This window comes from Octopus bimaculoides, chromosome 23 (assembly GCF_046866305.1).
Source record: "Octopus bimaculoides isolate indiv1 chromosome 23, ASM4686630v1, whole genome shotgun sequence".
Classification (NCBI taxonomy): Eukaryota; Metazoa; Mollusca; class Cephalopoda; order Octopoda; family Octopodidae; genus Octopus; species Octopus bimaculoides.
In genome coordinates, this window is record NC_142950.1 from 35,921,829 (window position 1) to 35,939,288 (window position 17,460).

The 17,460-nt window shown below is 38.3% G+C and overlaps 1 protein-coding gene across 50 annotated transcripts in view; it reads right to left on the reverse strand.

The window, feature by feature from the left end:
• The window catches only part of LOC106878301 (uncharacterized), a 176,227-nt gene that overhangs the window by 48,227 nt on the left and 110,540 nt on the right, over window positions 1-17,460 (reverse strand). For all 50 annotated transcript variants that reach the window (XM_089340389.1, XM_089340415.1, XM_089340376.1 and 47 more), the window contains 5 exons: window positions 11,056-11,160; window positions 7,645-7,966; window positions 6,368-6,565; window positions 5,516-5,569; window positions 5,087-5,215 (listed from right to left, as the gene is read on the reverse strand). In XM_089340389.1, coding sequence (XP_089196515.1) covers window positions 5,087-5,215; window positions 5,516-5,569; window positions 6,368-6,565; window positions 7,645-7,966; window positions 11,056-11,160 — 808 coding nt within the window. The remainder of the gene's footprint in view (window positions 1-5,086; window positions 5,216-5,515; window positions 5,570-6,367; window positions 6,566-7,644; window positions 7,967-11,055; window positions 11,161-17,460) is intronic.

Sequence of the window (17,460 nt, forward strand, 5' to 3'; positions counted from 1 at the left end):
TGTATACATACATGAGATGGACATGCAGAAAGACAGGAATCTAAAAGTTCCAATGTGAATTAATGGACTTCATCCTTGACCAGTTAAAGAGTCTTGATTTTTTTTTTTCTTTTTCTTTTTCTTCATTAAGTGATTGTGGAAATGTGATTTAGTTATTGCAGTAGTTTAGTATTGAGAGAGAGAGAAAGAGAGAGATAGAGAGAGAGAGAGAGAGAGAGAGAGAAAGAGAGGATTGAATATAGATATGTACTGAGAGATTGGGGATAGGTGGAGGAGGGTAAGGAAGAGAAGTAGAGGTTAGAGGATAGATATATACATATATATATATATATATATATATATATATATATATATAGATAGATAGATAGATAGATAGATAGATAGATAGATAGATAGATAGATAGATAGAGAGAGAGAGAGAGAGGGAGAAACAAAGACATGAGAATGAGAGAAGAGATGAGGGAGAAATAAACAAGAGAGGAATACAAAGAAAGGAGAAGAGAGAGAAAGAGGAAGACACATGAGTGAGAGAAGAGAGATGAGTGAGAGAGTGAGGGGAGGGGGGAGAGGTGGAAGTTCTGGAGAAAAATGAGAAAAGCAGGGAAGGAGTGATGGAGAATAATGGAGGAATAATAAAGGAGAGAATAAAGAATGAGGGGGGGGGGAGAAGTAGCAGGAGCAGAAGCAGCAGCAGCGGTGGTGGTGGTGGTGGTGAATGACTGAACTGGTGGAATGGTCAGCAAAAATAGAATAAGCTGAAAGACTTGCTCATACATATGTCCACACCCGTATGCATATGTATACATGTGTATATATGTGTGTGTGTGTGTGTGTGTGTGTATATATATATGTATATAGATATGTATATGTACATATATGTGTGTGCGTGTGTGTACACATTATGTATATATGTATATTACACACACACACATATATAAATATATATTTACTGTTATACATACACACATATACATACACTCAGAAACAGACATTCCTACACACACACACACACACACACACACACACACACACACACACACATATATATATATATATATATATACATATTACACACACACACACCAATATATGCACACACAGTTATACATAAACACACATATATATATATATTACACACACACATTGGTAGGAATTAACCAATCAGCATTTTTTAAAACAATTAATAAAGTTGTTAAAACAGGATTTTATTATTGATGGTGGTGGTGGGGACGGTGGGGATGGTGGGGATGTATGCGGTGCCCTGATTTGGCAGACCTATGATTAAGGTTATTCCAGACACGACCATCACATTCCCCCCCCCTCCTCATTAAGCACGATATATCTAGGAATACATTATCCAATGTGCAATGGGACTCAAGGGAGATTTGGCCAGTCTTTCTAGTTACTCCATTTTACCAATATCACCACCACCACCACCACCACCACCACCACCACCACCACTGATGATGATAATGATGGTGGTGGTGGTGGTGGTGGTGCTGCTGTAGGGCTGTGATGTCATTGTCTTTCCTACTGCAAACAAAACACCCCATTCAATTAATTTCTGGAAGACAATTATGTACATGTGGTGGTGGAGGCGGCGATAGATTTGGTGGAGGGGTGGGGGTGGGGACCATGGCAGTGTTTGTTGAGGGGCGGGGAGGTAGTACTACAAGTAGGAAGTTCGTTATAGCTGTACACCCCATCTCCATCCCATCCCCCCACCCCACCCCCCAGAAAACCTGGTGATGTTGACAGTTGTATGAGTGGTCAAGAGGCACTGCAAAATTGCAAAGATCCTTTGACTGGTCATTCACCTCCAAAACCTCTACCTTCTATAAAAATACCCCCCCCCCCCCGCGATGGAATCACTCAGCATGCTAGAAATAGAAGCTAAATTACACCCTGCCATCTTAAAAAGAAGCAAGAATGACCACACTGGACAATGTAGTTCTTAGGTGCATTATTTCAAAAAATGGTAGAGATACTTCCAGACCCAGACTGTCCTCATACGTCATTGCAATACAAAGGTGACCAGGGGCCACTGATGTAGTTTAGGTTTTGGCCACCCTATGCAATAGACAAATTGGTTGGCCCCTTCATTTAATCTTTTTCTCCTATTTGTTTCAGGTTTTGCACTGTGGCCATGCTAGGGCACCACCTTCACAGGTTTTAGTTGAATAAATTGACACCCCCACCCCCACCCTGCCAGTAATCCCTTTCATTTAAAGTTTGGGACTTATTCTATCGGGTCTTTTACTAAACTGCTAAGTTAGAGGAACATAAACAAAGCAACAATGGTTGTCAAGCAGTGGAAGTGCACAAAGACTCACACAGATATATACAAATACATAGAGAGATATATCATCATCATCATCATCGTCATCTGTCCGTTTGACCATGCTGGCATGGGTTGGATGGCTTGACCAGAGCTGGTAAGCTGGAGAGCTGCACCAGGTTCGATTTGGCTTGGTTTTCTACAGCTGGATGCCCTTCCTAATGCCAACCACTTTACAGAGGGCATGGGGGGGCTTTCACATGGCACAACATGGGCATTTCTATGTGGTGCCACATGGACGTTTTTATGTGATGCCACACGGGTGCTTTTACATGGCACTGCCATGAATGCTTTACATGCACGATGGGCTTCCATACAGTTTCCATCTACCAAACTGACTGACAAGACACTAGCCAGCCTGAGGCTACAGCACAAGGCACTAGACCAAGATGCAGTGCAGTGGAATTGAACTCAAAATCAAGCAGTTGCAGAAGAGAGCGCCTTAATCACTCAGCCATGTAACAGTTTCAACACGTTTGATCTCCGAACCAGCCCTGCCACCACCACCACCACCAAGTGGCCACCCTGTATGGTTGGCACCCCCATGGCCCTCCCTCCCTCCCTCCCTCCCCCCCCCATGCTGCACCACCACCTGCAACAAAACAGAAACAATAACAAAAGAAATCCAGGTCATTGGAAGCGTTACCAAAAGACAGTAATGTAATTGGTCAGGAAGAGTCCAAGAGAATCTCTGGGTCAGTTTCAGACAATTGTGCTAATATTGTTGACTCTAGAGACTGATGAAGATGAGGCAGGGGTGGTGGTGGCGGTGAGATGGTCAGTGATGATACTGCATGACATGATGGTGATGATAAAGTGGACTGCAATACTGCTCATGTTAAAGATGGCTACATGAGTATGTCTCTCTCTTTCTGTCTCTCTCACACACTCTCTCTCTCTCATGTGTATGTGTGTCTGCATGTATATGTATACATATACGTGTGTGTATGCGTGCGTATGTATGTATATGCACACACACACACGTGTTTCTGAAGGGATGACACATTATCCACATAAAGAATTAGAAATCTGTCACACCCTAAAAGCAAGTGATCGCTGACACCACCACCACTGCAACTACTACAACCACCACCACTACTAACAATAACAACAATAATAATAATAATAACCATGGCCATTGTTGCTACAGCTATGACAAGTGGCTTCACAATTTCCATATATATTTTCCAATACTCAACATCATTTCTCTGAAGACAGGATAAATATACAGTGATGGGTGGTGGAGTGGAGTGGTATGGTGCAAGATGGTGGGGGGGGGGGGGGTAGCGAAGTGTGATGGGGAGGGGGTGTTACAGGGTAGCATTGTTGCTGTTGTTATATAACCCCAGGTCAATGCCAATCAAAAAACAAACAAAAAACCGACAACAGCTTTAGGCAACTGGATTAACAACTAGAGCTAATCCAAGTACCACAGTGTCTGAAACACGACGGTATCAGACTGCATCTAGCTACAAGCTGCATACCATACTGCACATCTGAACATGCAGTGGTTAATTATATGCGATGCAGACTGGGGATGTTGTACTCTCTCTGTCTCTCTCTCTCTCTCTCTCTCTCTACTGTCCAGTCTGTGGCCACAACAGAGGTTGTCACAGTTAACTTGGTTCAGAAATAACATCCACTGCAACTCTGTAACAATTATTATTATTATTATTTTTATCGCTGTACAACCCAGAAATGTTTACAACTATCAATGTTAATATTATTTATGCTGTAGTTACTCGGTGTATATATAACTGCCTTATTGGTCTGGACTGAAAGGAGATGTAATGTTTGTTAGGATGCTGTCCTGCTATTGTTGTAGATATTATCTGCCAGTTTGCTGTAAAAGCAGTCTTTCGGGAATCGCATGTCAGGCATTTGAACAAGATGGCCTGCTCACCTGGCTTGTGATTGCCTCAGTAGTAAATGTTTGGCAGATTGGCAGATCAGCTTGAGAGAGGACCTCTGTGTCTGGGACCTTGTCTTGCGAGATGATTTTCTGTGGATTGGTGGAAAGCAAGAGCATGCAAGGTGGACAGAAAAGGGCACTTCGAGGACACACTCAAAGCCTCACTAAAGAGCTTTGAGATCAACCTTGACAATTGGGAAATGCAAGCACAAGACTGCCCTGCCTGACAAAGCTACACTAACAGAAGTGTCACCTCATACAAAGAGAACAGGATTGCAGAAGCAGAACAGGTTCAGTCCCACAGTAAGGCACCTTGGGTATGTGTCTTCTACTATAGCCTTGGGCTGATCAAAGCCTTGAAAGCAGATTCAGTAGATGGAAACTGAAAGAATACCACTGTGTATGTGTGTATATATATGTGTGTGTGTGTGTGTCCTCATCACCACTTGGCAACCAGAGTTGGTTTGTTTACGTTCCTGTAACTTAGCAATTCAGCAAAAGAGATTGATAAAATAAGTAGCCGTCTTAAAAAGAAAAAAAAAAAAAAAGTTGTGGGGGCGATTTGTTTGACCAAGACTCTCCCAAGGTGGTGCTCCAGCATGGCTGCAGTTGAATGATTGAAACAATTAAAAGAATAAAAGATAGATTTATACTTTCTGAACCCAAATAAAAGGTTGACATATAAAACCACTTCTTAGAATAAAGGGCCATGAAGTTTGGCAAGGATTTCAAGGACTTCCACATTAAAAAAAGGTTTAGCAGCAATGACAAAAACAACAAAATAAAAAAAAAAAAAACATCAAAACAAGCAAAATGAATGAAAGGCCTAAGTCTACCTGATATCGGTTTATTTCTTTGCGAGAATTCTCAAGGGATTTCTCCTTTTCGAGTAAGCGTTGAGCCATTTCTTCACATTTCTTTTCATAATGACGCTTCTGACCTTCAGCATTTTCTAGCAGGATCATCTGTAGGGATTAAAGAGATACAAGGGGGGAAGAATGGATTAGCAATAGTCCACCAAGTCAACAAGTAATATAGGAATTATTGGTTTTACTGATATTGATAATGATGGTGGTGATGGTGGTGGTTGTGGTGGTGTTGATGATGATGACGGTGGTGATGATGATTGTGATCATGATAATGATGATGATGATGATGGTGGTGGTGGTGGTGGTGGTGGTGATGATGATTGTGGTGGTGATGATAATGATGACGGTGATGACGGTGATGACGGTGATGACGGTGATGACGGTGATGCTACTCACCTTTGCTTTCAATTTTGCTAATTCTGCTTCAGCAACAGCATTTTTGTATTGGAGCTGAAAGATGAAAAAAATACAAGGATGATAACATGTCATGTGAGTGTGTGTGTTTTGTGTGAGAGGGAGGGGGAGAGAGAGAGAGAGAGAAAAATAGTATGTGTGTGTGTGTGTCAGTAAGAGGGAAAAAGTATGTGTACATGGGTGCAAACTGATTTCTGATAGGATCACACGTAAAAGGGATTTAGTTGAACAACTTAAGGAGCCCTAGCAAGGCACAAAACCAATTCAAAGCCCCTTGCAGGATTTGAACTCAAAACATAAACAGATATAAGCATGGGCGTTTTGAAGGATGTAGTGTCCTGATAGCTAACAACTGCTGGAGGTAGTTTATTTCTGCAACTCAGAGTGTGAGAAAATATTTCCGAAAGTCATGGGAGCAGTGTTATCTTTTTTCTGATTTTGGAAGCATGTCCACAAGTGTTAGACATATGGAATTCAAAAAAGTGCCCAAGGTTAATGTTGGAAAGATGGTGGGTATTGGATCTAACACAGAGCCAGTAGGCTTAACACTACCAGCAGGGCCCTAGATACCTTTACTGGACAGGATGTTGGGTCTAACATGCAGCCACTTGGTTTAACACCAATACAAGGTTCTTGTGTACCTTTTGTCTGAGATTAAATTAGACAATGGCTTTATACACAGAGTTATAGATTCTTCCTCTCCTACCCCATCAGCAGACTCAAAGATCCTGCAAAGATCGCTGCAGCTGCTCTTCCTCTGCTAACTAAAACATTTAACCCGAAAGTGAGAGGCGTCATTTTATCAGAACAAACCACAAACAGAACGGTACTTACTTCTTTTAATTTGACAAACATTGCCTGAGACTCCATATCGGGTGAAATGGATTCACTGCTACTTTCCTCCAACTCAAACACTTCAATAGAAGCTTTGGAAGTTTCTTCCGGGGAGCTGAGCAGCTCGCTGGAAGGCATCGACAATGGAGTAGCTTCCCCTGCCATTGGATCTTCCAATGATTGGTCAGCTTCTTCAAACTGGTGGCAACAACAACAACAACAACAAAAAATAAGCACAAATAATAATAAACAAATATGAGGGTGAGTCAAAAAGTAATGCCATTTTGTTTAGGACAGGTATAATTACCAATACAGGAACATGTATCATACATCAAAATGAAGCTGGTCCTCTGTTGAATTAAAGTCGTTTTCTTATTTTTTTTTTAGGGAAAAATCTCTCATGTTTTGTTTTATTTCTTTTTTTTTTTTTAGGGAAAAATCTCTCATGTTTTGTTTTATTTCCTTTTCTTTTTTTTTTTTTACATCTACTCCTGTGTAAGACTCAAACCAGGATTTCCTAAGAAAGGATGAAGTTACAATACAACGGAAATACACACAGAGTTTATAAACACTGGCTGTTTGTCACACAGTTTAATGTTTAAATTACACTGGACTAACATACACATACTAATATCTACATCTATTTATCTATCTATCTATATATATATATATATATATATATATATATATATATATATATATATTGACAGAGTTTCCTGCATGGATGTAATGCATGCTTACTGAATATCGATGAATGCAAATAAACCATATTTTAAAATAAATCTTTCGTTTTTACAAGGCACAGCTGGGAAGTGGAAGGTACAGATATGCTCTATGGGCACAATTTTGTTTAGTTTTGATGTTTAAAATTGTACTCACTAACTTAAATGCCAGGAATTATTCCAATATAAAGAAAGAAAGAAAGAAAGAATGAAAGATAGACAGACAGACAAGATAGATAGATAGATAGATAGGTAAATAGATAGATAGATAAGATAGATAGATAAAAAGATAGATAGATAAGATAGATAGATAAAAAGATAGATAGATAAAAAGATAGATAGATAAGATAGATAGATAAAAAGATAGATAGATAGATAGATAGATAAAAAGATAGATAGATAAAAAGATAGATAGATAGATAGATAGATATGTAGGTAGGTAAATAGATAAAGTGTGTGTGTGTGTGTGTGTGTGTGTGTTAGTTCCACAATCACAAGTACTTGAGAATAATATAAGAAACAAACACAAAAGTAAAGAAATTGAACCAAAACAACCTTGCCAAGTTCTTCCTCGTCTTCCTCTTCCTCCTCCTCCTCCTCTACTTCTTCTTCTTCAAGATCCTCTTCCTCCTCCTCGTCTTCTTCGTCCTCTTCTTCTTCTTCTTCGTCGTCCTCGTCTTCTAGTTCACCATTCTCCTCGTCGTAGTCGTACTGTTGCTCAGCTTCGTCTTTGGATTGGAATTCAGATTGCAGCCTCTCGAGTCTCTCCTGGTCCTTTCTGTGCATCTCCTCTTTCTTCCGGTCCTGATCCAAGGCCTGCTGGATCAAACGGGCCACCTCACTTTTGCTGGGATCCTTCTCGCGACCAATTTGAATCCTAGAAGAATTTCGAAGTAGATCGGAATTTTTAAAGCCATGAAAAATAAATCCAACGAAACAAACCAAAAACAAAACAGATACAAGAATTATTAAAAGACTCAAAGAGTCACAGAATTTCTCACTTCCTTGATAAATATTGAATTTCACCAGGATTAGAGGGGAAGGTGAAATAGAATACAACTGTTCTTTGAAATGGTGGTGGCAGTTAGCATCAGACATGTTTAAATCTTGTGAAATACTAAAGAAATTTTCAAGACTAAAATCTTTGAGAATCAAGAAAAATATCTGCAAACATGTAGAACTTTTGTTTGAGAGATCCATCATATTGGCTGGAAGTCACAAAACAACCATTCTCCTTGCAATGCCAACCATAAATTTCCTACAGATTGTGCTAACACTATTTTCTTCAGTCTGTAATTCTTTTTTTTTTTCTTTTCTCCTAATCTCACCAACAACAATCCCAGATTCCTCTTAAATTCATTTTTGTTCTAATAGTTTGAGAAATAATCAAAAGATCTGATAGATGCAAAAAAAAAAAAAATAAAAAATAAATGAAATAACTGCTTTTTTTTAATTAAATAATTTCTTTGTTTTTAAATGAAATCAATTATTTGCTGAAGTTATGTCATAGAGCAGGTCGCATACTGCAGAGAGGAACCAAACAGCTCACAGTGAACAGCCACCAAGTTGGTTGGCCAGACCAGCTAACACACATATCAAGCTGCGTATCACAGAGAAACAGTCCACAGTCAATACACACAACTAAATCATTCACAGCCTCTAAACATTGATTGATCGGGCAATCCCCATGTAGACGTGAACAACAAATCATAGCGTCTACAAGTTACACACTTCAGACATGAGCTGAGAGAGAGAGAGAGAGAGAGACTGTTAGGCAGTCACTTGATATGTCTGAAATAGCAGCCAAACTTCCCTCAAACCATACACCCTATCATCATTTAATGTCCATTTTCCATGCTAGCATAGATTGGACAGTTTGACAGAGGCTGGCAAGGCTGGAGAGCCACACCAGGTTCCATAGTCTGTTTCAGCTTGGTTTCTACAGCTGGATGCCCTTCCTAACACCCAAATACTTTACCATATTTGGATAATGCCATCAGGGATAACCAAAGTTGTTTCAAAACTGGAACACCCCTGATTATAAATTCCTGGGCCCAAAAGGACAAAAGGCAAAGTCAACTTTGGTGGAATAATAATAATAATAATGGTGATGATGATGATGATGATGATGATGATGAACAAAGCCAAAAAAATAGGGGACAATGAAAGAAGAAAGCAAATAAGGACCAAAAGAAATGAGAAATAAAACTAGAATAAAAAGAGAGAAGTGAATAGGGAAGAAAAATAGAAAAAAGATGGAAAGGATGATAAGTGAGATAGGGGGTAGGGGTTGAAATGGAGGAACAATATGTGAAATAATATGAGAGAAAAATAGAAAAGATGAAAAGAAGATAGGAGATGAAAGAAAGAGAAGAAGTACCAAGATGGAAGAAAGATGATGTAAAGAGGAACCGAGGAGAACTTTTAAAAGAGATAAGTGGATTTGTTTTATAACAGGGAGAGATGTCTTCTGGTTCTGGCTACTATTACAACAATAACAGCCAGGGTATATAACAACAACAACAACAGTAACTCTACTACCAGTCACAACATGAGGATATCAGCCAGATCTTTTAAGTATCCAGAATCTCGAGATAGTTATGGCGGGTACATACATGCATTGAAGATAAAACAGTTCCTAACAAACATGTTTTTTCTATCTGTGTAAACTTTACTTCCTCATCATTTTTCTCTAACTCCCTGCTCCACCAGAAATAAAACAAAGAAGAAAAAAATAAAAATAAAAAAATAAAAATAAAACTACAGATTTGGAACCCTGTATTAATTCTGTCATGTTTTTATCATATTTATTATGGGGCTGGTTGCATAGTTCTGCAAATTTATATATTTTCAAGAGTTGTTCTTCAGAAAAATTTATCAAAAGGATGTGTTACAATTCCTGGTGGCACATTGTGGCCTTGGGCAAGACACTTTATTTCCCATTGCCCCAGTCCACTCAGCTGGCAAAAATGAGTTGTACCAGTAATTCAAAGGGAACAGCCTTGCCACATTCTGTGTTGCACTGAATCTAATCTCCCTGAGAACTACGTTAAGGGTACACGTGTCTGTGGAGGATGACAGGTGGGGGGGGGGTCAAGAAGTGTGAAATGATGCAAAAAAAAAAAAAGGAAGGAAGCTGAGGCGGGGGGGGGGGGAGAACGAGGAAGATATGAGAAGTGGTGAAAGACAACCACAGGAATGTGAATCTGATGGAGGAAAAAATGGCAAAAGCAACAAGTGGTAACTATTGGAAGAAGACTCCTACAACTCATGCTAACATGCAAAAACAAACGTGAAGATGGTGGTGGTGGAGAAGGTGGTGGTGAAGGTGGTTATTTGGAACTGAGAAAAAAAATGTAAAGACTTACAAGTATTAGAATTAAAGTACCATGTTTTGTGTTTGCTGGTTGTTGTTATGTAAAAGCGAAGGAAAGATAAAGTATCACATTTGTAAACAGTCAGAATGATGGGTCTTCTTAGTCTATATGTGTGTGTGTGTGTGTGTGTGTGTGTGTGTGCATCTCTGAAGGGGTCTGGAATTAGTCATTGTGTCTAATTACGTAATCAGTATTATCAGAAATTCCACCACCATCACCACTATTACTAGTAGTATACGCAATATTACCACTCCTATCCAAAATCCAAACTACAACAGCTACTCCTACCTTGAAACTGCTACTACAACCACAACTATGACACCACCGACACCATTAGACCACCATCCTAACCACACTCACCACACCACCAATATGACCATCAAAGCCACCACCACCACCACCACCACCACTTTATCAACAGAGTTTCTGTTCCTCAAAAACACAAAGAAAAAAAACAGCATTGACACAGATACCAATCTTTAATCCCCTCCACACACACACACACATTTCTTTATACAGATAGGAAAATAACCAAGCTTCACTTCCACAAACGTGAACTGATAAAAGTTAGATCTAAACGGCAGTTTACCTCACAGTTCCACTCGTGTTTCTCAGCACCGATGCTGCATACGCTTGGGTGACGCCCACCAGACTTTTGCCGTCAACTTCGATGATCTGGTCGTTGACTTTAATTCTGTGAATAAAACAAACAAACGAAAAAAAAAACATCAGAAATTATAAAAGTTGGCTGTGAGATTTCAAAGAATTAAATAAAAGAAGAATCTACAAAAAAAAAGCCATTTATAGTGCCATAATATGCCAAGAACCTCCATTCCATCCAAAGTAGATCTAAGTTTATCTCCCGTATTTTCCCAGAAAATCTTCCTTGGTTTAACTTTCTTCCATCCAGGATACCTACCATCCTTAATTCACACCATTTTGAAATGGTATTTATGAATATTACAGATTTGTTAACGGTATTTCTGTTTACATTGTGGAGCAAGTTCCTTTAGCATTTAAACCAGCCATATACAGCCGAAATATTCGACCAGTTTAATGGTTCAAACCAGCTAGATCAGATCAAACCTCTCACACCTTCCCTACAATGTCATTCTATCACATCATCAACATCTTGAAGCAACAAGATAATTCATGATTAATTTTAAACACTAAGAATTAACAGGATAATCTGAATGCTAAATGGTCAGACTTTGATTTTATTTTTATTTTCATTCTGTGCGAGGGAAAAGCTTCAAAAGAAAACTAGTGGGGAGCTACTACCAAAAGGGACAAAAAGGGAATTCAGATTTGGAAGAAATAACTTCTCTCATTCTGCGAACTACTCAAGAAATACCAGCTTGATGGTTATAGAAATGAATGACAACCAAGTTTCAAAGAGATGATGGTCTCCAGTATCTTAATTTTGCAGTTAAGGCAGAGAGAAAGGGTGTGTAGGGCATTTATTTCCCCCCTCTCTCTCTCTCTCTCTCTCTCTCTATTCCAGATTTTAGGGGAATAAACAGAGGTGATGCAGGTGATGCCTTTCCAAAAGTGAATCAGCAGAAGGATGTTCTATTGAGATTGGAAACCAGAAACGATAAGACTTCGGCTAGAATTCCCTTGCCACAAGCATATCATCACCCTACACAGCATACACACACACAACACACACCTTCGTTATATATATATATATAAAAATATGCATGTGTGTGTGAATATGGAAATATATATGGGTGGGTGTATGTGTAAATATGGAAATATGTGGCACACACACACACATATATATATATATATACACACACACACACACACACACACACACACAAAAATGAATGTACATATGAAAAATGTGTGTATAAATTTAAAATATATGTGTCTGTGTGTGTATATATATATATATATGTGTGTGTGTGTGTGTGTGTGTGTGTGTTTGTGTCTATAAATAATTTGATAAATGCTCCGTGAATGTCAACAACAACAACAACAGAAGCTGCTCAGATGACAATACAGAAGGGAAATCATTTAAAACGAGAAACATTAAACTTTTCCCATAATTAAACTGAGATCTTATACAGCATTGTGGGGGGGGGGGCTGTGCTAAGATGTATGTGCATACAAACACACACACACACACACATCTATCATACACGCACATAGATTAACAGCTGTACGTGCAGTACGTGTCATGTAACCTTTTCTGTATTAATGCATTTGCATGTATGTAGGTATGTATGTCTATGTGTATATGTATGTATGTGTGTATGTATATATGGAAATAGATGTATATATGATATACACACATGCATATAGATGTATTATCATCATTCTTGATATAACTATCATGTCTTATTTTCTGACATAGTATATCTAGGACTACATCATCCAGTGTGACCAGGTTTATTTAAGGCAATAAAATGTACTATCTCTAGCAACTGAAACCATTCAGGGACTCTTTTTGTTAAACATGTCATTCAGGAAGTTCCATGGGCTGCAGTTTTCCCAAGATTACTCTATACCCTGAACTCCCTTCGTTGACCCAATATATACCCTGTACTCCCTTCATTTACCCACACTCTATATCAGACATGGGCAATTTTTTCCAAGAAGTGCACCACATGAAACATGGATCATCATCAGACAGGCCAAACTACTATAAAGATCCCAGCTAATTTTTCACTAGATATGCCATTCAGAAATTCCCATGGGTCACAGTTGGCCCATGACCAGTCTATCTCATCCTCTATATGGCACCACAATACCAGTGATATACTGTGGATCTGCATCATCCTTTATACCCACCACTAAACTTTTTGAGGTCCTATACAAATATCAGGAATTTATTAATTTTTGGTACTTTTTTCTTTGAAGCTTTTTATAAATTCTATTTTGGAATAAACATGTGTAGCTTAGGATGTTATTTTACTTACTGCTGCTGCTGATGTTGTTGTTGTCTGGTAACCCCCTTTTCCTAACAACCCCAGTCAAATCTGCCATAATACACAGGAGGTATAGGCAGGGGTTAGTGTGCAGATCAAAGGAAACATTTGATGATTAGTTTCTAACTGTGACCATCCGGTTTTAATTTTATTTGGGTATAAAAGGGAGGTCTGAATATTATTATTATTGTAATTAATATTATTATTATTATCATTATTATTGTATTGCTGTTGTTACTACTGTTTAAGCTTCAACACTTATATATATATATATATATATATATATATATCAACATATGGCCCTCATTTCAGGGAGGGTAGGAGGGTTGTTGAGAGAAAAGGTTTGGCTGTTACATTCAGTCAAAGCACGGCTGATTATATACGAGCTGTAGTAAAGGCCAATATAAGATGTTCAGTCATAAATTCTACATCTAAGTGAAATTTCTTATAGATGGTTTTTAATCAAGTTCTCTGAGTTCTGAGTAGTCACACATACACAAGTTGTATTCTGAGTAAGACCTAAGGAGCTGTGGGCGTTACAGGAATGAGCAGCAAAAAAACGAGCCAACAAGAACACGGCTAAAAGGAGGTGGCTGGCAGGGTGAGAAGAACGTTATCTGGACACAGGCTTGATCAACCTAAGTCAAGTTGTCTGGATGAGGGTGAGGTTGTAAAACCTGAAATACCCAATAACTCCAGAGTACAACACTGTCGATGTGCATTCAGATATTGTATGCAGGATTATAGGTTTTCTTATTCTCTCATATTAGATACTCAGTAACTGTGTTGTCCTAGTTCAGAGGTGAGGAAACTGCAATGTTACAGCCACATAGGCTGATGAAGGGTTAAAGTGCAGTATTCTGAAAGAAGTACAATATGAGAAATGGGAAATGGTGAAACTGAAATATATTTCTGTTAATTTTATTAAAAGTCTAGTTTTACAACTAATTTTAGAACCACTGATTTATGTTTATCTACATTTGTAATTAATTACAAATAAGGCGTTAAATAACATATCTCGTTACAGTTGCAATTGTTTAAAACATTGAAACTTGAAGAAATTTTCCCAAAAACTTGTTTAAGTCAAAGTGGGAATGTTTGTTCCTAAATTGCACCCATTTTTTCTTTTCTTTTATAAAATAATGAGTTTAGCAGATTTTTTTTTAGTTGATTTTTATCTTATTTATTTATTTATTTGAAATGTAGCTTTGTCAAATAGTAGTTAACTTCAGTAGGACCTTTAACATAAAAATAAAGCCCCTACTTCTATTCCTTCCTCTCTCTCCTTCTCTCTCTTTTTCCCTTCTTAGCATTAAATGTCAAGGGAAGAATCGAACAAAGCCATTATTGTTTTTGTTATTGTTGAACAGGCAACAGAAGAGTAGAAACTGTTAATTTCTGTGCCAAATGCCATCATTTTCAGTTCCCATCCGCTCACACTTGAGTTAATATCCTGCCAGAACCAATATGGACTCATCCCGACAAAGTCTGCAGACAACAACATTCTATTGCAGCACTGTTTTGGCATTGGGTCAAAGAGAAAATTCTTTATAATAGACAGGTTTAAGATATACCAACTGACAGAGACGGGTCTTAGATACACTAACTGAAAGTCTGAAAGTTTTTTTTGGGGGGGGGGGGGGAGCAAGTCAATTACATTGACCCCAGTGGCCAACTAGTATTTATTTTATCGACCCTGAAAGGATGAAAGGCAAAGTTGACGTTGGTGGCATTTGAACTCAGAACATAAATACAGATGAGATACCATTAAGCATTTTACCTGCCAGGTTAATGATTCTTCTAGTTTAATGATGATGATGATGATGATAAGATTGGCTCAAAGACATATTGGAACAGGAGGAATAAAAGTGTTTAGCTCAACCTCAGCATATAACTGGTACTTAATGAACATGAATCTAACTAGTAACCTATCAACCCAGAAAGGTCAAAGGTAAATTCAACCTCAACAACATTAATAATAACAACAACAAGAGCACGCAGAGAGTGCACACCTCTGCAAAGGCAACACCAACGTCCTTTCAATGATTAGCTGGGGATGATTTTTTAAATGAGAATGTCCGAAGTAAACTTGACTGCTCTCACAAACGAGAATACTAAAAATGAACCCAAATGCTCTCACAAATTAAGTAAAAAAACAGGAAAAATAATCCAGAATCTTTGTCCAGTACCGGATTGATCCCAACATCTAATCAGTTTGTGCCAGTCATGAGGCCAAACATTCCTGAAAGTTTCATTTGAATCCATCCAGCAGTTCTTGAGATATCTTGTCCACGGACAAACAAACAAACACGACTGAAAACAAAACCTCTGCCTCAGCGAAGGCAGAGGTAATAATAATAATAATAATAGAAGAAACAACCCTATAATAATAATAATAATAAAAGGTGCATTAAGTATACTCAAAAACGTACAAATACATAACGAAAACCACAGGATTCATGATTATGTAACATAGAGAAAATAAGCCCAGCTAGGCACTGCACACTTCCTCTGTAGTGCACTTTCAATACAGCAGAAATAACAAAACCGAAACAAACCACAGATGCAGATCCAAAGCACACACAGAGCTGCACTGTGTGTGCACTGAAAGCATGAAATGAAAATAAGACTACTGAATAATAGTAATAATAATAATAATAATAATAATAATTTTAATAATGATGATAATGATAATAATAATGATAATGATAATAATAATATAGGTACAAGGCCTGAAATTTAGGGAGGGGGATAGCCGATTCCATTGACCTCAGTGTTCAACTGGTACTTATTTTATCGACCCTGAAAGGATGAAATGCAAAGTCAATCTTGGCAGAATTTGAACTCAGAACATAGCGACAGACAAAATACTGCTACTCAATTGGCTGCACCTATTTTATCGAAACCTGGAAAGCAAACTCGACCATGGTGGAATTTGAACTCAGAACATGCAGGTATGTCACTAAACACTGTAATGCATTTTATCAAACTCTCCAGCATTTCTGCCAACCACAAAATATTAATTTCTTATTTGGACACAAGGGCCAGTCATTTAGGAAGTAGGGTCAGTTCAACATATAAACTGGCCAAAATATTCTCCATGTTTTTATGTTCAAACTGGACAGATCTGGCCTCTCACACCTACCCAACAATGTCATTCTACGAAAAAAAATAAACAATCACATCATTGAAATCACAAAGCCACAAGAAGATGCTCAATTAATTCAAAACATCACCTTCATTTAACGTCCGTTTTCCGTTCTGGCATGGGTTGGACAGCTTGAGAGGAACTGGTAAGAAGCATTTCATTTCACAGTAACCTGAATGCTAAAGGGTTAAACCAACCCCAATATTTAACTGGTACTTTGTTAAAACTTGGGGTGGGGATGAAGAACAGAGGCTACCTTTGTAAGATTTGAACTCAGAACCTAATGAACCACAACAAATACCACAAAGTATTTCAGCAGAAAATCAGATGGTTTTACCAATCTATCACCCTAGGGCTGTATTAGCAATATCAGACCCTGGGCAAATATCAGTGGACTGGGCCCTATGGTGATTACTTATTGATAGTAAACCAAACATATTTAGATTAGAGTTTGGCCCCTTAGCCCTGTAAAGCCCCTTGGACAAATGTCCAGTGTGCCCATGCCTTAGGATAGCACTGGTACCACACTCAACATAATAAGAAAATGCCGTATTCCAACACCAACATTAAGGGAGACAGAGATGATAATGTTTTGATTCTTAGAAAATATTAAGAAACAACCGAAGGACAACATATATGCGTGTGTACGTATATGTGTGTGTGTGTGTGTGTTGATGGAGATAATGAAAGAATATTGACAGGAGGTTAGAATAAACAAACAAGAGGAAGGTTGGTTGTTCTTACCCAAAGATTCTTCTGCATCTTCTTTGCCATTATTCCTCTGTACATCCCTGCCAAGATATTCCTTTCCTTACTATCTGCTCTACTGAAACTATTACCAGAGATTCAAAAATCTCTCGCCACTCCCCTCTCTGATTTTATACACACACACAATATATATATACGTGTG